Source organism: Gymnoscopelus microlampas, assembly GCF_963454915.1.
Source record: "Gymnoscopelus microlampas genome assembly, chromosome: 23".
NCBI classification, from domain to species: Eukaryota; Metazoa; Chordata; class Actinopteri; order Myctophiformes; family Myctophidae; genus Gymnoscopelus; species Gymnoscopelus microlampas.
In genome coordinates this window covers 11,213,483-11,239,946 of record NC_139960.1, presented here as the reverse complement: position 1 = coordinate 11,239,946, position 26,464 = coordinate 11,213,483, and the positions used below count along the sequence as shown (strand labels likewise).

At 41.4% G+C, this 26,464-nt stretch overlaps 2 protein-coding genes across 2 annotated transcripts in view; both read left to right on the top strand.

Annotated features, from left to right (window-relative positions):
* Positions 1–3,973, top strand: part of LOC311040274 (uncharacterized protein) — a 64,731-nt gene extending 60,758 nt beyond the window's left edge. The window contains exon 5 of the mRNA XM_084050454.1: positions 3,613–3,973. Coding sequence (XP_083906580.1) covers positions 3,613–3,647 — 35 coding nt within the window. The 3' untranslated portion in view covers positions 3,648–3,973. The remainder of the gene's footprint in view (positions 1–3,612) is intronic.
* Positions 3,974–9,578: 5,605 nt separating this feature from the next.
* Positions 9,579–26,464, top strand: part of LOC311040262 (peroxisome proliferator-activated receptor alpha-like) — a 34,705-nt gene continuing 17,819 nt past the window's right edge. The window contains exons 1-3 of the mRNA XM_084050437.1: positions 9,579–9,692; positions 19,920–20,214; positions 24,322–24,488. Coding sequence (XP_083906563.1) covers positions 19,992–20,214; positions 24,322–24,488 — 390 coding nt within the window. The 5' untranslated portion in view covers positions 9,579–9,692; positions 19,920–19,991. The remainder of the gene's footprint in view (positions 9,693–19,919; positions 20,215–24,321; positions 24,489–26,464) is intronic.

Genomic DNA, 26,464 nt, shown 5'->3' with positions numbered 1-26,464 from the left:
TCATGATTGAAATATAAAGCGGACGTGAAGCCTCCTCCCCACTTCCGTTTCGTCTTTACAGTCGCGCAAATCCATCCTAATATAAATAAAAATCATCTAAGTGTATTTAGCTTGCTGCTTAGCAGAAATGGAAATTAAAAATTTAAATGTAAAGATATTTCAATTTTTATTTTCATGAACGGAAGTGCCAGTTTCCTTTCTCGGATTTCGGGAGGTTTAGTTCCAGACTCTATATAGCATTGGTTCTCAAACTTTTTCATGTCAAGGACCCCCTAATTGACACTTATTACCCCGCGGACCCCCATTTGAAAAGATAAGTCAGGGACCCCCCATAAGAGAAGGTTTTTACGACTCTCTAGCAGTGATTCTCAACCATTTTAATTTCAAGGACCCCCAGTTTGACATGCATTAGGCTACGGACCCCCATTTAATGGCATTTATACCTCTGGGACCCCAATTCACATTGTAAAACCAATGTTAATTTAACTCTGAGAGTGTACAAATGGAACCAAATGGACCCGTTAGGGTCCATTTGGTTCCATTTGTACACTCTCTGAGTTACAGTCCCATAAGGGTCCATTGGAGACCCCCTGGAACCCCCCCAAGTACCCCTGGGGGTCCTCGGACCCCACTTTGAGAACCAATGCTATATAGCACTCAGAGATTGTGGAATAGTTGTCTGGCTACGCGAGACTAGTGGCAGTAGGACATCTGTCTGGCCCGTCCAACTCACTATTATTATCCTACTGCTGCGACAGTGTAACACACCAGCAGTCGTCTCATTGTGAACCCTGAAGCAGCTGAGCAGTTTGGATTCAAAATGAGATTCTGTCCAGATATCCTCTTTGAGAGAAACAAAATGGAGATTTATTTTCAGATAAATTCGATTTTTTTTTGTTGTTGGTTAAAAACCCATTAAATCCGGGAACGCAACTCTGTCATTTTAGATTTCTTTTGGCTATTCAAAAATAGCAGATATACAAGCTCATAGCGCAAAGAAATCTAAAATGACACGAATGATGCTTTCCCGGTCCAAATGGGTTAAAACAAAAGGTTTATTGTTAAAAAGTTCAGATAGTAATCACTTCTATAGTGTTTGTTCGGTAACAGGGGTCTCCCCATCTCTCCTATCCTGACGCTCAGCCTGAATGTTCATTTTGTTGCCAGAATACAGTATATTCTTTTTAATGACCGTGGCTTGCGATTCAGGGGTTGAAGCCAGGCTGCATCTCTCCATCTCTTTAACCTTTTCAGACCGAGGACGCATCTGTGTCATTTTAAGATTTATTTGGGTTATTCAAAAAAAAAATAGCAGATCTACAAGCTCATAGCGCGGCACTCGGTGCCGCGCTATGAGCTTGTAGATCTGCTATTTTTTTTAAATGATGTGCAAATCTTTGAATATCTATTTTCCCACATTTTTAACTCTGTTACAACTTCTGGGGGGTCCCTGTAACAACATATTTTGAGATGGGGGTCTGCGGCCTAAATTCATATAATTTTGGGGGTCCTTGACATGAAAAGGTTTGAGAACCACTGATTATAGCAACATCATTTTTTTTCCAAAAAACTGTTAGGATTTAGAAGACATTTTGTAGAATCCCCCAGAAGCAAAGATTTGAGTTAAAAATGTTTGCTTTAAAAATATATGTATATTCAAAGATTTGAGTTAAAAATGTTTGCTTTAAAAATATATGTATATTCAAAGATTTGCTCAAATTTTCACGATTTTTCATAGCTTGTAGCTCATTCCAGATACAAACTGGGGGTCCTTGAAATAAAACAAAGTTGAAAATCACTGGCAAAAATGATCGTTTTCTCCAAAAATGGAGGATGGAATGCATTTTGATAGACTTTGCTGCATCCCTTTGATGTCTCCACACGTTACTGCAGTATGAAAATACGTTACAAGTAAATGTCCGGTATTCAAAATTCAAAAGTACAAAAGTATTGGTATCAAAATGTACTTAAAGTACCAAAAGTAACAGTACTAAAATGTTTGCAAATAGCAGATCTACAAGCTCACAACACATCACGATGCGACGTGTTGTGAGCTTGTAGATCTGCTATTTTCAAATAGCCTAGGTATAAAATAAGGCTAAAGTGGTTAATATATGTTTTATAATGTAATAATTCATAATAATAATAATCTGCAAAGTAACTAGTAACTAAAGTTTTTAAAGTGAAAGTACAATATTTGCCTCTGAGATGTAGTGTAGTAGAAGTAAAAGTATAGACAATTGGAAATACTCCAGTAAAGTAAAATTACCTCAAAATTGTACTGAAGTAGTGTACTTGAGTAAATGTACTTAGTTACTTTAACATCCCGCAGGCCGGGCTGGAAGTCCATGTGTCAGTGGAGATGGCGCGGTGGCCTCGGAGTCAACACAGGTTCGGGTGGCGTTTATAGGAGCCGCGACCTCTCGTAAATCTGCCGCAATGTGGTGTGTGTCGTGATGTGTGTTGGTTTCAGGGTGGATGATGCTGCATCGGTGTGTCTGTGTGTGTGCGTGTGTGGAGAAATGTTTAGCTGTGCACGTGCCATCGTGTGCGCATGTGAGACCTGCGTGTTGCTCCTGACACATGTGCGTGTGTGTGTGTGTGTGTGTGTGTGTGTGTGTGTGTGTGTGTGTGTGTGTGTGTGTGTGTGTGTGTGTGTGTGTGTGTGTGTGTGTGTGTGTGTGTGTGTGTGTGTGTGTGCGTGCGTGCGTGCGTGCGTGCGTGCGTGCGTGCGTGCGTGCGCGTGCGTGCGTGTGTGTAACTCTCCTCCCTGAATCTCTCTGAGAGAAACCACACTACAGCCCTTTACCCCATCTGAATGCCCCCAGGAAACTCTCCCACGCGTGTGCGCGCACACACACACACGCGCACACGCACACGCACACACACACACACACACACACACACACACACACACACACACACACACACACACAGCTAATGGCTGTGGTAAAACTGTGGTACAACAGGGTGTATACGTGTAACTCTCTGTTGTGCCTTGCTGTACCTGCGTGTGTGCGCGCGCGCGCGTGCGTGTGTGTGTGATGGACACTGCAGAGGATTTTATCGCGGCCACGCGCAAACAAATCCTGCTGAATAATACATAGACAAGACACTCTTACTTTTTTTCCCGGTTCCGTACAGGCTCACACAAGTAGGCAGACAGACAGACAGACAGACAGACAGACAGACAGACAGACAGACAGAACGGGGGGGATTAGTTTGCCATGGCATTACAGCAATTATGAAAGACTAGACTAGGTACAAAAAAAAAGATACAGCTAGGAAAATCAAATACTGTAATAATAATAATACTATTAATAATATTAATAACACAAATAGCAGCAGGTAGTAAGGGGTTAAGGCTATATGTAACATAAATATGGAATAAAAATGCCAGTGAAGAAAGACAAAACGTTTGGTGTGTGTGCACGCGCACGTGCGTGCGTGCTGTGTATGCATATTATAATGCCTGTGAGTGTACGGCCGCAGGCTGCGTCCTTGTTTGATGTTAATTGGTCTGGTGAACCTTCCAACAGCTGATGACATTTATCTGCATGATGATGATGATGATGATGATGATGATGATGACACCTCACTCTCCCCGTTCAGGTCAGAGAAACCGTAGGGAGGAAGAGCTGAGTTGACCGCACAGTGTGAACCGAACCCATCGCCACAGAGGAAGTGACATCACAGGAAGTACCTCTTTTTCATAATTATTGCACCTGAGGTTGTGTTGTAGTATACATAATCCACTGTTATATTGTATGCTGTTGTGTCCCCCCCACCCTGAACCTCTTTTACTCAGTATCAGTATTTGTCTCCCAGTTTTAAGTATTTCTTTCTTATTTCTTTCTTTCTTTTCTCCAAAATGTCTGGCACTTCAAAAAGTATCCAAGTAGCCTATTCAAATTTTGTGGTACTTCACCCATTAAGACTGGGAACGCAGCACGTGTGTCATTTTAGGATTTCTTATGGCTATTCAAAAATAGCAGATCTACAAGCTCATAGCGCGGCACCGAGTGCCGCGCTATGAGCTTGTAGATCTGATATTTTTGAAAAATCCTGAAAATGTCTGCAAATCTTTGAATACATATTTTTTTAAGCAAACATGTTTTTATGGGGCTCCTTCAAATCAAAAACTATTGAGGACCTCTGGACCTCCGGAGCGGTTCCATTTCCTCCCTTGTTTGACCCGAGTGCCAGTGGTGTGAAGTAACTAAGTACATTTACTCTACTAAAGTACTGTACTCAACTCTTTCACTGCCAGACTTATTTCTGGCTGCGTGCACCCACTGCCAGAGATTTTTACATTTTTGTACCTTTTCAATAGTCACAGAATATTTATCTCCAGTATGACCGATCCCCTGGTGGTTGCTCATCACAGAGGGTTTCACTTTGCTTCTGCGAAAAAAGAAAAAAAAATGTCATCGCGACCTCCCGTTCACTTTTATACGCCTTTGAAAATAACATGTCTCGGCCAAAAATACATAGTCAAAAAAAAGAAGTACACGGGAGCTGAGATACAGGATTTTTAAGTAATAAGTTAACCAGGAAGTGAATGGAGCAGCAAATCTTCGGATCACGTTATCTCTGGTTCTGTGTGGGGGAAAATTTTTTGAAAAAAAGTGGCGTTACTTATGACAATGTCTCGTCATAAGTCGTTCTTGGCAGTGAGAGAGTTAAGTACAATTTTGAGCTATGAGTATTACCAATTTTCAGTACTTCTATTTCTTCTCCACTATACATCTCAGAGGCAAATACTGTACTTTTACTCCATTATAATTATTTGAAAACGTTAGTTACTAGTTAGGCTACTTTGTAGATTTTGATTATTATTACAAAACCACTTCAGCCCTATATACATTTCGGCCATATGAAAATAGCAGATCTACCAGCTCACAATGCGTCGCGATGCGACGCATTGTGAGCTTCTAGATCGGCTATTTTCAAAAGATTTGTATGCATTTTAAAACTTTGTGAAATGGGACATTGTGCACAATGAGTACTTTCTACTTTTGGTACTTTAAGTACATTTTGATACCAATACTTTTGTACTTTCACTCAAGTGAATTTTGAATTCCGGACTTTTACTTAACAGAGTAACAGAGTACTTTTACGTTGCAGTATTGATACTTCTACTTACTAAAAACATTTGAGTACTTTTTCCACCACTGCTACACAGGTACCCAAGAAGACCCCCCCCCCCTCCGTGGGGCCAGAGATGAACCGTCCTTTGGGGTGAGGTAGTAGGTTGTATAGTTTTAGGGTTATTCCCAACTGTTTGATGACTATACAACATACTGTCTTTCCTGAAGCGACTGTGATTGCATCATCATCGTCATAAATCGGAGGAAAATCAAGAAGACGGGAAAAGAAAGATAAGGAGTCGGCTGTTGTTGTTATCATTATTATATATCTGCTCTTATTGGAGGGGAGATCAGCCCTTGTTTGTGGAAGATGAATTGTCTCTCGTTTCCAGTCTGTCGCAGAGCACCAGGTCTGAAATAACCACAATACTTTAATACGTGTGTGTGTGTGTGTGTGTGTGTGTGTGTGTGTGTGTGTGTGTGTGTGCACATTTTGGGAACAGATTACATTATGCATGTTCTGCAGGGCGTTGCTGAAAATGAGCACTTGTGCTCAGCTACTACCCTGGGTAAATAAAGAACAAAAAAAAAAAAACAAAAAAAAAAACCTGTGCTGAGAGAATAATATCTATTAACCCATTAAGACCGGGAACGCATCTGTGTCATTTTAGATTTCTCTGGCATTCAAAAATAGTAGATCTGCTAGCTCGTAGCGCGGCACCGAGTGCCGCGCTACGAGCTTGCAGATCTGCTATTTTTGAAAGATCGTGATTTTTTTATATATATGTATTTTTTTAAGCGAAAATTTTTAACTCAAATCTTTGCTTCTGGGGCGGTCCCTGGAACGACATGTTTTGAGATGGGGGTCCGCGGCCAAATACATGTCATTTTGGGTGGTCCTTGACATGAAAAAGTTTGAGCACCACTGATGTAGCAACATACGTATTTTCAAAAAACACGAAGACATTTTGTGGAATCGGCCTCAGGTCTTAAAGGGTTAATAACATGCTGTACTGAAAAGTAAAAAAAAAGAAGGAGAGAGCGCATAGTTTCTCGCCCGAGTTAAGCCTGATTTATACCACGCGACTCTTTTTTCGGCCTTTTTGTGTTATCCTTTTAGCATGAGCTTTGGCTGTACTTCTACCTGTACTGTTAACAAATAAAGTATTCAACCATTCCCTCAGACTGGCGGTCGTCCACAGCTCCTCATGGTGTTCGTACAGGGTGAGGTAGTAGGTTGTGTGGTTTAAGGGTTGTTATTTGAACCCCGTCGGGAGTTAACTATACAACCTACTGCCTTCCCTGGAGGACAGCTACTCATCACACTGCAGTACCCACACGCTGCAGTCAACCAGTACATGTACCCAAGTACTCTACTCGAGTATAACTTTGGAGTGTAACTCTTTTACAGAGTATATCTACAATGTGGTATTGTTGGTACTTGTACTTCTAATTGTTGACCATCAACAGGTAAACACCGCCCCCCCCCCCCCTCCCCTCTCTTCATCTGCATAGCAGGTCTCTTCTCTCTTTGTGAAGAACCCAAACATTTTAATACTCAACTCATGAATAAATGATGAGATAAGAAGATGGATGTTTTATCAAACGATTGGCAAAGTAATGCTGAAAATAGGTGTTTCATCTATTGAGTGAGTGTATCACAGACTCGCACGCACACACACACACGCACACACACACACACACACACACACACACACACACACACACACACACACACACACACACACACACACACACACACACACACACACACACGCGCGCGCAAGCGCATTTGTTTGCAACCAATTTACTGCTCATTTTCCACTCAACACATTTCTGAATATTAATGGCAAGATGGGATGCGTTAGCTTTAAGAATCTGAATGAGATCACATCAATATTTTCATTATGTGTTGTTGTGAATTGTGAACTATATTAAAGACCAATAGCAATAAAATAAACTGCCCTAACAAGTCATGAGTGGAGTTGTTTTTGTTTTTTTCATTCAGTTGTCAGAAATGTTACTTGGAAATATTGCATTATACTGTAAATCAGTGGTTGACAATTGGCAAAACAGTAAGATCTGAATGATAATGTAACATTTATATTAGAAAACAGTTAAAGGTAGGGTAAGTGTTTTTTTTTGTTAAAAAGGTTAAAGGTAGGGTAAGTGATATTCTTTTGTTATTTTTATTTGGTTGTTAAAATGTACTATATTGTGATAGTAATCATTGCTACAGAGCGTTTGTTTGGTCACAGGGGTCTCTCCAGCTCTTTAGTAAACACAATATAGTACATTTTCAGGTAGGTGACGACATTTAAGCCAATCAGGAGAGAGCACTGAAAATGTATTTTCTGTTTAATAAAGAGCTGGAGAGACATGGAGACTCATTTTACTGAACAAACACTCTATAGCAATGAGTACTATCACAATATAGAGCTATTTAACACTTATTTTAACCAAAGTAAATCTCTTACCCCACCTTTAAGTTGTGAAAATATAATGGTACTTTTCCTTTGCAATTTTGAAGGAAAAAATAAGACTTTTCATTGTGATTCAGATCAATATGAACTTACAGTAATGGCAGATCCAGTGATGCCGATTCTGTGAGAGAAACAAGCAACCAGGTCTAGGAAAACCAGCCCAAAAGAAGCGACTATGGGCCACAAGAGCACTTTAACATATACATCAGCTATTTGAAAATAGCAGATCTACAAGCTCACAACGCGTCGCTGTAGATCTGCTATTTTTGAAAAATCGTGAACGTTAACTGCAAATCTTTGAATATGTACTTTCTTAAAGCGAACATTTGTAAATCAAATCTTTGCTTCTGGGGGGTCCCTGGAACAACATATTTTGAGATGGGGGGTCCGTGGCCAAATACATATCATTTTGGGGGGTCCTTGACATGAAAAAGTTTAAGAACCATTTCTCTAAAAAAAAATCATCTGTTTATGCCCACAGAGATGCTATTACAACCCTGGTGACAGTAGAGGGCGCCACATGACACATGGTGTGTAGCCAGATTTAGATTTAGAGGTACATAGCAAAGAGAAGGTTCTGCTGGAACAACATTTAATTTGACACATCAGCACATCGTTATGTGATGATAAAATAATGCCACATCAAATTGAAAGCATAATCCTGTGCAGGACAGGATGCATCGCGATGGGACACATTGTGAGCTTGTAGATCTGCTATTTTCAAAAGATTTTCTATACATTTATAATAATTGAAAACTTGTGAAATGGGATATTCTGCACAATGAGTAGCCTACTGTCTACTTTTGGTACTTTAAGTACAATTTGATACCAATACTTTTGTACTTTTACTCGAGTAAATTTGAATTTCAGACTTTTACTTATAATTAACATTGCAGTATTGACACTTTTACTTCAGTAAAACATTTGAGTACTTTTTGTTTCAATGTTTAATTATCCAGATCTAGTGCTTGCGAATGAGGGGGGGGGCATGACGTCACATAGCTGTGAGCATGGTGATTGGTTGAAATCAAAGGTGTGTCAGGAGGTGTGATTCGACGTCATTTCCGAAAAGATTTTGACAAGTTTTCAATCCCATGGTCTGAAGGCACGGCCACGCTGTGATTGGTTTATTAGTGGCTGGTTGCAGCGTTGTAAAGTTACTGAGTACAATTTCAAGTACTGTACTTAAATACAAATTTGAGGTATTTTTCTTTACTTTACTGGAGTATTTCAAATTTTCAGTGCTTTTATTTCTACCCCACTACATCTCAGAGGCAAATATTGTACTTTTACTCCACTACAATTATTAGTTACTAGTTACTTTGAAGATTCTGATTATTATTATAAAACATACATTAACCACTTCAGCCCTACATACATTTCAGACATTTGAAAATAGCTGATCTACAAGCTCACAATGCGTACTAAATAGTACGCTACTTTGTTGAAAACAACTGCAATGATAACAGAGATAGCTTGTAGATCTACTATTTTCAAAAGATTTTTTTATCTATTTTATACATTGGAAAACTTGTGAAATGGGACATTCTAATGAGTACTTTTACTTTTGTACTTTAAGTATATTTTGATACCAATACTTTTGTACTTTTACTCAAGTACATTTTTAATTCCGGACTTTTACCTGTAACAGAGTATTTCTACATTGCAGTATTGATACTTTTACTTAAGTAGAACAATGTTATTCTTTTTTCCACCACTGTATATCTTAATGTGGGGGTCCTTGACATGAAAAAGGCAGGTCTGTGGACTGTCTCCTCCCGTGACAACCAACCAGCCAATCACAGCACGACCAGGTCTTCCCGGGTGATGGGATGGTATCCATCCCGTCCGGTCCAGTGTTGACAGAATGGGAGGCTGAGCTGAAGTACTTTATAGAATATTATGTGAGGAGACCCTGTGTGTCTACTGGGAATGATATTATTAATATTACATTAGAAACAATAACAAGAAGAACACTCAACACACACACACACGCACACGCACACGCACACACACACACACACACACACACACACACACACACACACACACACACACACACACACACACACACACTCACATCTGAGTCTACAGGAGTTTAGACAGAAGATCATTGCAGGTAAGCCTACTAATATCTACCAGTATTGTAAAGTAACTAAGTACATTTACTTTTACTCAAGTAGTATTTCCAATTGTCTATACTTTTACTTCTACTGTCTCCACTACATCTCGGAGGCAAATATTGTACTTTTACTCCACTACAATTATTTGAAAACCTTTTTACTAGTTACTTTTCAGATATAAATTATGACACTATAAAACATACATTAACCACTTCAGCCCTATTTCATACATAGGATATTTGAAAATAGCCAATCTACAAGCTCACAGCGCGTCGCATCGCGACACCTTGTGAGCTTGTAGATCTGCTATTTTCAAACATTTTAGTACTTTAACTTTTGGTACTTTAAGTACATTTTGATACCAATACTTTTGTACTTTTACTCAAGTACATTTTGAATTCCGGACTTTACTTGTCTTACTTAGTACTTCTAGATACTTTTACTTAAGTAAAACATTTGAGTACTTTTTCCACCGCTGGTATCTGCACACACACACACACACACACACACACACACACACACACACACACACACACACACACACACACACACACACACACACACACACACAATTATTTCAAAACAATGTTATGTAACAGTGATTATGTGAGAGGATTTGACCATCAGGTTTAACTCACTTTTCCACAGTTTTAATTAACAGTGTTTTATTGATCCATGTTTGTCTAAATATTTGTCATTTTTATGAGTTATTGTTATTATAATAGGCTTTGTTTTAACTTGACTTCTTGTTGTTTTGAAGCTTTGATCCAGTTCACTGTTTATTTATTCATGTCCAGTTTGTTCACTGGTTTCACTGGTGGTGCTATAATGCATGTTTAGCAGTGGTGTAAAGTGAGTACATTTACTCAAGTACTCTACTTAAGTACAATTTTGAGGTATTTTTACTTGACTGGTGTATTTCCAATTTTCAGTACTTTTACTTCTACTCCACTACATCTCAGAGACAAATATTGTACTTTTACTCCACTACAATTATTTGAAAACTTTAGTCACTAGTTACTTTGGGGATTTTGATTATTATTACAAAACATACATTAACCACTTCAGCTCTGTATAAATTTGAAAATAGCAGATCTACAAGCTTGTGAGCTTGTAGATCTGCTATTTTCAAAATATTTTTTATAAATTTGTATACATTTGAAAGTGAAATGGGACATTCTGCATAATGAGTACTTTTACTTTTGTACTTAAGTATTTTGATACCAATACTTTTATCCCTTAACTCAAGTACATTTTGAATTCCGGACTTTTACTTATAAGGGTGCGCTCCCACCGCACTTTTATTTTACCTCTGGGGCAGAATCTGCCAATGCTTTGTCAATGCAAATGCGTGGATTCCTGGTCTTGCGGATTTTTTCCATGAATCCACGCATTTGCATTGACAAAGCATTGGCAGATTCTGCCCCAGAGGTAAAATCTACATTTGCAGTATTGATACTTTTACTTAAGTACAAAATGTGAGTACTTTTTCCACCACTGGGGTAGAATAAAACTCTCCATTACATTTTCTAGCATCAGAACTTGACCTGAATGCACCTCCCATTGTTCTCCTTTCTGAGCTCCTCTGTGGAATTCAGAGTGTTAATAAGGGTCCATTTGGTTCCATTTGTAACTCAATCAGAGACACGAAATGCTTAACCCATTAAAACCGGGATTGATTGAATACTTTATATCAGGGGTCTTCAACAGGGGGTCCGGGACCCCTAGGGGGTCCTCAGAGTTACTACAGGGGGTCCGCCAAATATTTCTGTCATAGGATTTTTCTTTTTACATTAACCACTTGAACCCTAGCATCCCTTTTCTGAGAAGAACTTTTAGCCAAAAATAGCAGATCTACAAGCTCACAACGCCTCGCAGTGCGAGGCGTTGTGAGCTTGTAGATCTGCTATTTTTGGTTAAGAGGTATAAAAGAGGAGGAAAGAGGAAAAAAGAGCAGAAAAAAAAGTTATATAGTTATATCTCTCTCAGCTAGGGGGTCCCTGGCCTGAAAACGTTGAAGACCCCTGCTTTATTTAGAAGATTTGCAGAGAAAAGGCACATGGAAGTACAGTTTTTTTTTTACAATACACGGTCAGCTAAAATGGATGGCTCATAAAAGCCGCAGTAGCTAGTTTCAAATGAGCTCATCTGTGTGACCACTTTAACCATTCGTTTATACTTTGGCTATTTTTGAAAAAGAAATAGTGAAAATGTGTGCAAATCTTTGAATACATTTTACTTTTTTTTACTCAAATCTTTGCTTCTGGGGGTCCCTTGAACAAAATATGTTGAGATGGGGTGGGGGTCCGTGGCAAATACATATCATTTTGGGGGTCCTTTTTGCGGGTCCCTCAGTGGTTTGAGAACCACTGATTAGCAACATAGTTTTTTTCAGAAAACTGTTATGAGTTATGAATGTTCACATATATATATATATATATATATATATATTCAAAGATTTGCACACATTTTCATGATTTTCCCCAAAACATTGCAGATCTACAAGCTCATAGAGCTTGTAGATCTGCTATTTTTCAATAGCCCAAAGGAATCAAAACATGACACCAATGCTTTCCCGCTGTTAAAGGGTGAAGTTAACACTAAGGATTTGACTGTGTTCCTTGCCTACACCTGTTTTTGTCATAAAAAGCTCCAGTGCTGGCAGTGGGACATTTCCATTTAGAATCTATTTGCTTCCCTTTTCGTCCCCACATGTTCTGCTCTAATTCTCTCTTTTCCATTTCCAAGTGCTACTATATATAGAGCAGGGGTCTTCAACGTGTTCAGGCCGGGGACCCCCTAGCTGAGAGAGAGAGATGAAGCAGGGACCCCCCTCTATATAACTTTTTTTTTTTTTAAATTAGGTCTGCTCTTTTTTTCCTCTACACCTATACCTCTTAGCCAAAAATAACAGATCTACAAGCTCACAACGCCTCGCAGCGCGAGGCGTTGTGAGCTTGTAGATCTGCTATTTTTGGCTAAAAGTTCTTCTCAGAAAAGGGATGCTAGGGTTCAAGTGGTTAATGTAAAAAAAAAATCCTATGACACAAATATTTGCCGGACCCCCTGTAGTAACTCTGAGGACCCCCTAGGGGTCCCGGACCCCCTGTTGAAGACCCCTGATATAAAGGCCCATGATATAAGACCTCCCTGCCAGACAGTGTACTCCTGTACTTCCACTTAATGTTTTTGCTGACATTACTTAGTTCCTCACTGTGTAGAACTTGGTGTCAGCAACAATAAAGACAGAAGTCCTCACAATACCTCACAATAAAGCCCCAATTCATAGCCTACCTAAAAACTGGAACTCCCTCAAGGACCCCTGGGGGTCCCCGGGCCCCACTTTGAGAAACCAATGCTCTATCATGATGGGTTCTGTGGGCTGGTGCCAACAGGATTCCTCGCTCCCTTATCATGCCACTGGTCATCAGTGGTGGAAAAAGTACTAAAATTCTTTACTTAAGTAAAAGTACCAATACTGCAATATAAAAATACTCTGTTACAAGTACAAGTTCAGAATCAAACATTTACTTGAGTAAAAGTACACAAGTATTGGCATCAAAATGTACTTGAAGTACCAAAAGTAAAAGTACTAGATATTTGAAAATAGCAGATCTACAAGCTCACAACGCGTCGCGATGCGACGCGTTGTGAGCTTGTAGATCGGCTATTTTCAAATAGCCTACTATATGTATGAAATAGGGCTAAAGTGGTTAATGTATGTTTCATAATATAATAATTTATATCTGAAAAGTAACTAGTAACTAAAGTTTTCAAGTAAATGTAGTGGAGTAAAAGTACAATAATTGGAAATTGGAAATACTCAAGTAAAGTACAAATACCTCAAAATTGTACTTAAGTACAGTACTTAAGTAAATGTACTTAGTTACTTTCCACCACTGCTGATCATCACAAGCTTGCAGATCAGTTACAGCTAGTAGATCAGCTATAGCACAAAGTGATGCGTTGTAAGCTTGTAGATCATTTCTGCTTTATTTAATATTTGAAAATGTGTGAAAAACGATTATGCAAAAATAATTGCGATTATCTCAAATAATTGCGAATAGACGATTATGAAATGGTTGTGACAGGCCTAGAGGTTTCCTCATTTCATAGTTTATAGTTTTATTGTAGGGTAGTAGGATTATTAACATTTCAGGGTGATTACACATTTTGAATGCTAGTGTGCATAGAGTTGGGTTTGTTTGTAAAAAAGAATGGACAAAGCAACGCCATTGGGTTCTACAGACCGTAAATGAAGCCGATTGTTCAGGAATTTCAAATCCGCCATCTTTCTATATCGCGTCACATCCTGCGCAATGCAACCACCCAGACCACTATTGGTTGGGTAGCTTGTCAATCAAGGGCGGGGAATGAATGCTATTGGTTGTGTAGCTTGTCAATCAAATCATCCCGCCCCTCCTAGAGCATACCCTACCTTTATCGTCAATTTTAAAATAAAGGGGACCATAATTTACCAAAACGCATATCATGATGATTGAAAGAAGACTTTAAACTAGCGACTGGAAGCATATAGTGTTTATGACAATGTTTATTAAGGTAAGAAAATCAAGTCTAAAGTTCGTCAAAAACCCACCCACTTGAGTGGAGACACCAGCAGGGGTAAAACAGACAGGTCATTCATATGAACTGCCACTTGAACTCACTTCCTATATAGACTCAATTTCAAAGGCCAATGCTGGACCCTTGGTCTGTTGTCCTCAGTCGCTCCCTCATGGCTTCCTGTCCTCCTGTTGGCCACAGATAAAACTGTCTGTGTGGGTTTATGGTTCCACTGAGATTTACAAGACAATGTCCGGGGAGAGTGTCTGAACATAGTAACACAGCCCTTTTCCTTCCTCAACGGTCCATCCTAATCTTTTTTTATTGTTTTTATTTGTATTTTTACGAGAGCACGTAAGGCAAAGTACACACAGCAACATGAACATCCCCAGGGTTGATCTAACACACTCTGACAGTGTGTACAAAAAAAATTATGTAAAAAATTACACTTTGTGACGCGTTGTAAGCTTGTAGATCAGCTATTTCTAATGTAATTGTTAAATATGTCAATAATTTCTTTGTATATTTCAGTTATTTGTAACTAGAGTTTCGGGGGGCTACGCCCCCCTCAACCCCAGCCGCGCACGGGGCCCAGCGTGGCCTTGTGTATATTGGGGGACCCAAATCGCCGGAGTGAAACTGTGGAAAAGTTTTTTTGAAAAAGGAAAAAATTTGAAGAAATAATATTTGTTATGTTTCAGGGGGTCCACAGGGGGTCCGCGGACCCCCTGATGGTCCACTGACCCCCTGTGGAGTGTTGGGACGCGCGGGGACACCCCTGGAACATTGCGGACCATTTCGGTGTTTTTTTTTTTTTCATGAAGGTGGTTGCTTGTTTCTGGCGCAGGCTGTGCAAACCTGGCAACCCAGCGCATGCTGCCGCACGTTTAAGTGGCGTAGCGTCATGAGGGTCAGTGGGGCCGTGGCTCGGTCAGTGAAGACCCTGTAGTGCGGATGATATGTGGCATAGAGGGGCAGATTGTAAATCCACAGAGGAAACATCCGTGGGCTACCATTGGTTCAGCGATGTGTGCGGTCGCCCTGCGGCCCCTCCTCCTCCACCAATGTGCAGTATTGAGAGCCCTGACGTCACAACAATTGGAGCGATGGGCACTGCACTGTGGTTGGTTAGGGTACACCTAGGGCCCAGGTAGAACCCAGTTAAAGCCTGCATGGGCAAACCCAGTTAGGAGCCGCCTTGGTCCCACATAAACATGGCTAGTTGGGGCCCACCTAAGGGCCAGGTAGAAGCTACTTATAGCCTGCATGGGCATCGCAGTTGGGACTGAAGTGGATGCCGCTGACATTGCTGAAATGGGGTCCATATGGTTTAGCCCACCTTGAAACCATATGGGAACTACGCTGGCATGCTGGCTGTAATGCAAACGCTGCATCATACCTGCAGTGTGTAGTTTGATGTTGTGTGTGTAGCAGATATACCTGCAGTGTGTAGATCAATGTCCATAGGAAAGTCAATGCCCAGCAGTTTTTTTTTTCCCCAGCAGAGTTTCTAGTGTCTCTGTGTCTCTCTGGAACAGGTTGCACATGAACTCTGCAGCCGCACTGAGGCGCTCCAACACAAACACTCTGACATTAAGCTGCTTCACACAACAAACATCAGCACCACGCTGCTGTTTGTCCAAAAGACACAATATCTCCTCTCCCACCGACGTCATGTGTTCATTTATCGACAGCCGTACAGACTCCTTTTGACACATTTTACGTCGTTTATCCAGCTCTCACTGACTCTCCACATCGGGCTGTTCTTTTGCTGCGATCAAGTCAACGATGTGAGAGATGAGCTATCACAGACGGACGGACAGGGGGTGAAACATAGTCTTGCGCCATGCCTTTCGGCCTGGCGGAGACAATAAAAAACCGAAAGTAAAGGAAATGGCCATTTCTGCAACAGAAGTAGTCAATAAACTATGCTATGAAAACATGGGCCACATTGGCAAAGAATGTAAGAAAGAGGCAATCATGTAGAAAATAGCCGATCTCCAAGCTTACAAAGCCTGTCAAGGTGAGGCGTTTCGAGCTTGTAGATCTGCTATTTTCACAATATTTACTTGTGGAACGGAGTCAAACAGAATGGGGGGGTCCCAGATCAAGTACGTGTATTTGGGGGGGGGGGGGGGGGGGGGCGGCGTGAAAGGGTTGATAAACACTGCTCTAATCGGAGCGAAATTATGTGAAATTACTACATGAGCATAATGCAGGCTAACATGCGTTGCACGGGGCGGTCCTGCCATTACGTTAGTTACTGTAGTTGCTGTGGAGCTACATAGTTCTCCAGAAGACACACACAAACATACACCATCTACAATGGACGAACTGAGCAGCAATATAGACATTCACCACACGAACGTGCATTGTTGACAAAGTGATTGCACAGCCGCTGCAGGCATGACAACCAGGTTAGCGTTAGCGACATGGCAGCTATCACAGCGCCCTGTCCGTCGTGCTGCAACTGCCTGTGATGGCTACAGCAGTAACAGCAAGCTGTCTGCGATGCCATTGTCTGGAGACTGCTGTTAGCGTGACACGACCAATGAGAGTGAGCGCTGTAGTTGTTGCTAAGATACGGTGGCGTCTCTGGCCCATAGCTTGTAGATCTCTCACACATGATTGGCGTAGGCTGCGTTGCCAGGTCTGACTTTGTGTCTAAGCAATGGTCGGCTTATTTTTGCGCGCCTTTGGGCTCGTTTGCATTGTGCGCACGGCAGCGCTTGTTTAGCGTACGTCAGCGCGACGTGGCAACGGACGTGGCAACGTGAAAGGTGATTGGCTGGTGAAAAGAAACACCCGACGTTACACCAGAAATGGTGCCTGGAGAAAATGGTGACCAAAAAAAAAGTGTGGAAAAAAAGGAAAAAAAACCCGCAGCGGCTGGCTGCTGTTGTGGTGATGAGGTGGTGCGCACGGTAAACGGTACGAAGCTGGCTCCCCTTCCGTTTTGTCCGACATTTGGTGAGTAGAATTAATTATGTTGCGCGGTGGAAACGGTGTAGTGAGCAGTGAGATGTCCCCTACGCGAGGCGTAAATTCAGCGCGGCCGGCGTGGCGAGTCAGTAGGCGACATGTGGTCTGGCGGTGCGTTGTTTATTCGATAACAGAGCTGTGGGGTGTCACCACCGAGGGTGCGGAAGTTGCTCGGCATTTATATAGTTAGATATCTGCCCGTGCAACTTTTTATTAATCCATTAAGACCTGAGTCAATTCTTAAAAATGTTTTTTAATCCTAACAGTTTTTTGAAAAAAAATAATTAAAAAAAACGTCTAGATTTTTCAAAAATATCAGATCTACAAGCTCATAGCGCGGCACTCGAAATTTTGTATTCGCAGCCAAATACATTTCATTTTGGGGGTCCTTGACATGATAAAGTTTGAGAACCATGCTCTGAGGCATTTCTGTAAGGGTCTAATGCATGCTGCTGATGTGTAGGACCATAGGCGGTGTGTTCAGTCAAGAGCAAAAGCAGAATTGTCCATGTTATCTACACTACAGCTTCCAGATGTAGGCAGCTGTGCAAACATATAGGTCTCTCTCTCTCTCTCTCTCTCTCTCTCTCTCTCTCTCTCTCTCTCTCTCTCTCTCTCTCTCTCTCTCTCTCTCTCCATGGACCCCCCAGATCATTTTCTCTCTTTTTTTCTCTCTAGTTTAACTTAAGACCTGAGATACGATTCTACAAATGTCATGTCAAGGACCCCCAAAATTATATGTATTTGGCCGCGGACCCCCATCTGAAAGTATATTGTTACAGGGACCCCCAGAAGCAAAGATTTGAGTAAAAAATGTTTAAAAAATATATATATTCAAAGATTTCGTAGCGCGGCTACGAGCTTGTAAATCTGCTATTTTTGAATAGCCAAAGAAATCTAAAATGACAGAGATGTGTTCCCGGTCTTAAATAGAGATGCACCGATACAGGTTTTTTCAATTCCGATCCGATCCGATATATCAATTAGGATATTTTTCGATATCCGATATATATGCCGATATCCGAGTGAAACTTTAAATACAAAAAAAATGCATTACCTTTCAATTAAAGACATTTATTACTGAATATTTTAAAGTACAATAAGTACAATATCCGATACGTGAAATAAGTCATATCGGTAGCCGATACCGATACGGTATCGGTATCGGTGCAACTCTAGTCTTAAAGGGTTAAATCAGTTACATCACATGGTAGGTAATTCCTGTCACCTTCTCTATTCTGGGCATGTCAAAATAGATTAATATCGGTGAAGATTCGCTGAAAATAACAGATCTGATTGGCTATTTTCGCTATTTCACAATTTTCATGCAAAAAAGTATATAGTGTTTAAGACGCATCTGTCCGAAAGGGCCTACTCTGTGTGGAGTTTGCATGTTCTCCCCGTGTCTCCTAGGGTAGTTAATACCCTCACAAAAACATGTAGTAATCCTGGTCACTATACTGCCTCCCCCTGGTCAGCCGGGGCGCCTGATGGAGGAGAAGGGAACTGGTTGGAATAACGTGTTCCTTCCACGCGCTATGTCCAACCAGGGAAACTCCCCCCTGTCGGGTGATAAGAAGCGGCCTGCTTGCTCCTCATGCATTGAAGGAGGCATGAGCTTCAGCTTGGGCTCTCCCTAGGTTGGCAGAGGGTAGGTAGTGCCCAGGATTACATAGGCAATTGGCACCGGGTGAAAAAATGTGGGTTACAAAATCGTGGGACAAAAATTATAAAAAAAAAAAAAAAAAGACGCATCTGTCATTTTCGATTTGAACCACTTTAACCATTATCTTATACTTTGGCTATTAAAAAATAGCAGATATCGTTGCTGCAGGAACCAGCCAACTCCATTTTTTCGCTTTTGCTTTTTTCCCCATAGATCAGTGCTATTGAACACCCTTTACGTCTGTGTGTTGGTAAAAAAAATATTGAACTAATGGAAAGTATTAAAAAGTGCTTCTGACAAAAGCAGCTAATTCCATTGGATCCTCAAACGTTCTGCTAAACCAGCTAACTCCACCAAAGGGGGGTGGAGTTAGCTGGTTTTGCTGACTCCAGGCTCCACCCCCTTTTGACCTCCAACCTCATTGTGAGCTTGGAGGTCCATTCAGCTGTTCTTTAATATCAATGATTAACAAAACCTCCGAACTCCACTTTTTGTTTTGTTTTTGTTTGTGTAGTTTTAGTCGACTAAATATCATAAGATTATATAGATGTCTTAAAGTTTAGACAAACTAACATGTATTTCGGCAGTGCCTTGACGGCGTCGTAATGGCTGATTTTAGAGCTTGTAGATCTGCTATTTTCAGAGCGCAACACCTGAGCACAAACAAACATGAAATGACTTGTCTTTTAGTTCTACTGGATCTCTTCTCCTCTAGTCCCTCACTAACATTTTAGTCTAGTTTTTATTTGTTGATGAAATTGTCAATATATTTAGTCTCAGTTTTAGTCATCATAGCTTAGTTTTTATTTAGTTTTCGTTAGTGAAAAAAGGTAGTCGACGAGCATTTTTTGTCCTATAGTTTTAGTCGACTAAATCAACACTGGTATAGTGTATTCTGATGGGTTTTTTTAATGCATTTTTTACTTGACCACAACTGTCCCCCCTTTTCTCTCCATCCTCCTGTCTTCTCCATTCCCCGGCATCCTCCTTAATCCCTTCTACCACACCCCAGTCTGATGAGCGAGGAGGGGGCGTCCCTGCCGGCCCCCCGTCCTGGCCCCAACCCCCCCGGAGGTCCCCCAACATGGTAGACGTGCCCGGGGTGGGGGACTGCGTCCCCTACACCCCTCCGACCCCTCTGGGGGATCCCAGCCTGCTGGACAGCCCGCTCTGCGGAGACCTGATGGAGGACCTGGACGACATATCGTGCTCCATAGGGGACGAGACGCTGGTGATGGGACCCTTCATGTTCCCCGACCCCGACTACCAGAGCGCCGGCTCCGGGTCCGAGGGCTCCCTCAGCCTGGGTGAGTCGTATAGGCAGTGGTGGAAAAAGTACTCAGATATTTTACTTAAGTAAAAGTATCAATACTGGAATGTAGAAATACTCTGTTAGGGCGCGCTCCCACCGCACTTTTATTTTACCTCTGGGGCAGAATCTGCCAATGCTTTGTCAATGCAAATGCGTGGATTCACGCAAGAGCAGATTTTTCCGCTTGTCGCGCAGACCTTGCGTTTATCCGCTCTGCACGAAGAAGCATAAAACTGCTGGAGGCAGGAGCCGATTTTCCCCCTCTGTCCAATCGGGTGAGTCGAAGGCGGACCGTCCCAAGACTCAGGAAGCAACATGGTGCTCTCAGTGGACCAACTGGTTGTAGCGGTTGCATCTCACCCAGTACTTTATGATTTGTGCACATGGGGTTCGTACATCTACATACACATTCAGATTTAAAATATAAAGTGCTTACCCCATGGCCACGGATTTTACAATCATGTACGGGCCCTCAGAAGTACCCGTATCTTCTGTATTGTTCAATAAAAAGCATTTTAATCCGATTGGTGATCATTTTCCCATAGAGTTATAATGTACCAACAGTGCAATACACCTCTCAACCGCTAGGGTCGCGCAGTTGAAAGCATACGGAGAAAATGACCACTGATTGGATTAAAATGCTTTTTATTGAACAATACGGAAGATACGGATACTTATGAGGGCCCGTACATGACTGTAACATCCGTGGAAATGGGGTAAGTACTTTATATTTTAAATCTGAATGTGTATGTAGATGTACGAACCCCGAGTGTGAAAGTGCAAAGACTTTTTTTTGTCTAGTGGCTAGTGTCTAGTGGCGGTGCGGGCTACGGGGACGGTCTTGAATGTGAGTGACAGGTGCGTCACAGCGTTTTTTTAGAATCAGCTGGCTGCAAAAAACTGTGGCCGCGCACAACCTGCGTTTAACAGCGGCCAGCCAACTTTTGGTGAGAGCGCGCCCTTACAAGTAAAAAAGTCGGAATTAAATTAAAAATGTACTTGAGTAAAAGTACAAAGTTATTGGTATCAAAATGTAGCTAAAGTACCAAAAGTAAAAGTACTCGTTGTGCAGAATGTCCCATTTCACAAGTTTTCAAATGTATAAAAATCTTTGTAAAATAGCTGATCTACAAGCTCACAATGCTTGTAGATCGGCTATTTTCAAATGGCCAAAACGTATATAGGGCTGAAGTGGTTAATGTATGTTTTGTAGTAATAATCAAAATGTACAAAGTAACTAAAGTGTTCAAATAATTGTAGTGGAGTAAAAGCACAATATTTGTCTCTGAGATGTAGTGGAGTAGAAGTACAGAAAATTGGAAATACTCCAGTAAAGTAGAAATACCTCAAAATTGTACTTAAGTACAGTACGTGAGTACTTAGTTACTTTAGACCACTGCTCACGATGCGAAATACGTATCACGATACACGTTGAGCGACCACGTCCTACAGAATTTACTACAAGAGCTCTAATTCTTTATTATTCTGTATAACAGCAAAGGCAACGCCATAAGTATGTCTTTTTTTAAAGATATTTTTGGGGCCTTTATTAGATAGTATACAGTATAGTCTGACAGGAAATGGGGCGAGAGAGATGGGGAGTGACACGCAGAAAAGGGATCGGGATTCGAACCCGCAACGCGCCGTCAGGCTAGGTGGCCGGACCGCTACCCTAGCCGTCCGGGCCAAGCCATAAGTATTGCACAAATTAAAACACTCACATTTCTATTCCCAGAGTTCATAATAATAAATGCTATTAAATTATATGTTTTTGTTAAAACAAAAGAAATTGCCTTTTCTGTTGTCTCATGTATTTTTGGTCTTTTGTTTTTGTTGTTGCAACAAGCTCATGTCTGAGTCTGAGACGTGCGTGCGTTCACGTTGTGAGCCGTTGTGAGAAAGAAAACAGAAAGAAAACAGAACTTCTCGATTATTCGATTATTTTTAAGACCTGGGGACGCATATGTGTCATTTTTAGATTTCTTTGGCTATTAGATAGATCTACAAGCTCGTAGCGCGGCACCGAGTGCAGCGCTACGAGCTTGTAGATCTGCTATTTTTTTGAAAAATCATGATTTTTTTTTAAAGCAAACATTGTTAACTCAAATCTTAGCTTCTAGGGATTCTACAAATGTCTTCTAAATCCTAAGAAAGATCCTGAGATAAAACGTATGTTGCTATAATATCAGTGGTTTTTCAAACTGTCAAGGACCCCCAGGGACCCCCCCCCCCCCCCCCCCAGAAGCAAAGATTTGAGTTTAAAAAAAATCACTTAAAAATATATATATATATTCAAAGATTTGCACAAATGTTCACGATTTTTCAAAAATAGCAGATCTACAAGCTCATAGCGCGGCACTCGGTGCCGCGCTATGAGCTTGTATATCTGCTATTTTTGAATAGCCCAAAGAACATCTAAAAATGACACAGATGCGTCCCAGGTCTTAATAATGGATTAACCTACATGAGCAAGATTAAGTCGGTTATTGGTTCTAAAGGTGGGTTTCGATAATGTTTCCGGTTAATTGCCCAGCCGTAGTTGCATGCCCCTCTAACTAGCCTCTGTGCATTCCCCCCAGCACAACACTCCAAAACGCCAGTCGCCTCCTGTAATTTTAGAAAGACACCATCGACCCAAATTCCTCCCGTCTGTATGAGTTGGTTATGCAACTCGCTCCGGTGAACTGGGGCACAGGGAAGAACGCCAGGCCCGAACACAAATTCCTCCTCCTAAGAGCATCTTGTCGGGCCGGGCCAAAAGGAGTGAGGAGTCAGAGTCAGTGTGACACCTGCCGTACCTCGGACAAAACTAATTACGGACAAAAAAAAAGCAATTAACAAAATGTGTTCAGCAGATGCACAATATATTATAAGTATAAGTATAAGTACAGAGTAAGGAATGAGGACTTTTGTTTTCCAACGTAGCTTCCAATATGTCTAGTCAAGTCAAGTCCATTTTATTTATAGAGCACATTTAAAAACAACCAAAAATTAATAAATAAAAATAAAAACCCCAAAGTCAAGGGTTATGACTTTTCAAGGCAGCATTATATGGCATCAGGAAGTCTTGTCAGACTGTTACTCATTCACTGCCAGAATTATTTCTGGCCGCGTTTGAACACTGCCATATTTTTCATTGAAAAAAAAAAGTACTCAGGAGCCGAGATACAGATTTTTTAAGTTTTAAGTTAACAAGGAAGTGGATGGGAGTCTATATCTTCGACAAATCATATCTCCTTGGTCTTTGGGTCAAAAAAAAAAAAAAAAATCAAAAAAAAAAAATAATAATAATAATAATATTTTTAATTTTTTTAATTTTTTAAAAAGTCGTTTTAGTCGTTCTTGGCAGGCATGGCTTATGGACAAAAGTCGTTTTAGTCGTTCTAGGCAGTATATGAGTTAAGTCTTTCACTGCCAGAGTATATACATTAATAAACTCACCCTCTGCGAGCGATTTTCATGTTTTATAACCTTTTCAACTGGTCACAGAAAATGTAGATCTGTTATGATCCATTGTCGGATCGTGTGTGGACACAAACGGTATCCATGGCCGATCGCCAGAGGAAAACATTTTCACCCGTGAGGTAACTTTCCTTGTCGCAGGCACGCTGAAAACAGCATCTTTTGTCAAAAATGCACGTCTTTCCCTTATACATTATGATCGCTTGTCAGACGGTTGGTAAACACAAAGGGGATCACTGTTCGTTGTGCAGAGAAAAATAAATGTAAAAAAAGAATGCCAACGCGACCTCCCGTTCGCTTGTTATAGGCTGTTGAAAATAGCATGTCTCATAAATGCAGGGAGAAAAAAAGATTTGCCCAATTTTTCCCCAGATTTGCCGTTTCCCCAAATACGCAGGAAGTGAATCTGTGTGACTGGAGGATGAAAATAGTTAGAGAACAATGAAAACACTGAAAACAAATCGTCTTTGGCAGTCTGGGCCTTTGAATGAGTTAAGATAAGTGGTGGGCATAACCCCCCCCCCCCCCCCCCCCCCCGGTGACCCCTGACCCCTGGTAAAACATAACATCACGTCCCTCAGCCAAAGGTCTGGTTTTTAGGGGTTCATCCTAATCATGTTCTGTCCTCCACCCGCTGTAGATCCATTGACCCCGGCCTCCAGTCCCTCGCCAGGGGTCAACGGCGGGGGTCCCACCCCAGGCCCCCCTGAGGAGACCCTGAAGAGCCCCCTGAGCCTGGAGTGCAAGGTGTGTTCAGACAAGGCCTCTGGGTTCCACTACGGGGTCCACGCCTGCGAGGGCTGCAAGGTGAGACATGAATGCTAATGCTAGCATGACACGGCCGCACCGGTACAGCATTTTGCAACAACTAATGCCTAAAGGTGGCTCTCCACCAAACCGACTGTTAGCCTGTTGTTCACATTCAGTACATAACTCCTGTCTTGACTAGAGCGGACCAAAAGGGGACATGTGGGTGGGCCGGATGTACTGGAGCCTTTTCTCACACACACACACACACACACACACACACACACACACACACACACACACACACACACACACACACACACACACACACGGTACACTCATGAAGATGCCTGACATTGAGGCGAGTGGAAAGTTAAGCCCTGATTTATCCTTTGTTGTGCGCGGGTGTGTCGTGCGGCGGAAACAGGCGATCTGCAAGCTCACAGTGCGACGCACTGTGAGCTTGCAGATCGCCTATTCGACGGCCTTATAGCGAGGTATGCAGCAGTCACATCATGTGAGGAGGGAGAAGTGTGTTTTGACGACTGAGTTGACGTGTCAACTCTCACCCGCTTGGCACAGCGCCTGGCCAGACTGACGTCAGCTCATGTATATATATAAATACTTTGTTCACACACACATCATGCACTGTATGTATACACACACACACACACGCACACGCGCACACGCGCACACACACTCGGATAAATGCATGAATAGTGACCTGACTACACTCTTTTAGGTTACACCCGCATGCAATGATTTGCATGCGGTTCGTGTGTGCAAATTATACACGCACATTAATGACAACATCCAGTAACAGTGAGCACTCACAGCTTGACCTCTACCAAACGTGCACGTGCACGCGCCCGTACCCACTCACACACACACACACACACACACACACACACACACACACACACAAACACACACACTCGCATGATAAGACCCAATGATACGACCCATAACACTCGTGTTTGCCAAAATAGGGATGCCAGGTTGAAAGTCAATGAAAAGCATGAGAGTTTGTGACTAAAGTAGACGCGTCGATCCATTAGAACAGGTTTGTCTTTTTGATTTTCATTTTTTCGTTTGGTGAAAATGAACGCTGTTGGACATGTCTCCACCTGACAGTAATGATGTGCAGTAGTGCCACAATTGTCTTAACCCTTTAAGACCGGGAACGCATCTCTGTCATTTTAGATATCTTTGGCTATTCAAAAATAGCAGATATACAAGCTCATAGCGCGGCACCGAGTGCCGCGCTATGAGCTTGTAGATCTTTATATTATATTTTTTATATTTTTTATATTATAAGCACTTTGTGATTGTGTTTTAAATTGCTTTATAATTGTTATTTTAAACTGAAGATGATGGCCAATGTTGATGATACATGAGAAAAGAACATTAATAATGTATCATATCAATATCATATGCCTAACATCATGAATGTATCGTGAAATTAGTGTTATCTTGACACCCCTAACCCTCCCCATCAAATACAACAACATGATTTAAAACTGATAATATGTCCGATGTTTTGCTTTCCACATTGATTAGAACATTACTGTAATCAGTCATGCTAAATGCACAGTGCAGTGTAGTAGTCTGTAGTGGTAGCAGAATGGACAGTGTTCTCACTTACATGAAGAAAGTTGAGTATTTGGTAGTCAGTAGTTTACAACTTTTGTCACTCTGCCCTTTTAATTATTAACTACAGTGACTACACTGTTGCCTACATCATGGGTTTTCAACTGGTGGTCCGTGGTCAACTGGTGGTCCGTGAAGGTATTGCATGTGGTCCCTGACCATGCATTTAGTAATGTAGGAAAGTGAAGATTTGTATTATATTTTATGTTATCGACCACTAGTTGAGAAACAGTATGATGTATGATGACGCATCAATGTTATCAGTTACTTGGAAGTCGGATGTGAAGAACTTCCACAGAAATGGGAGGTAGAATTTCAGTGCGGTTTACCTGGTTGAGTCATCATTAGTAGGAAATGTGCCCATATCAGTTGCATGTGCTTGCTCA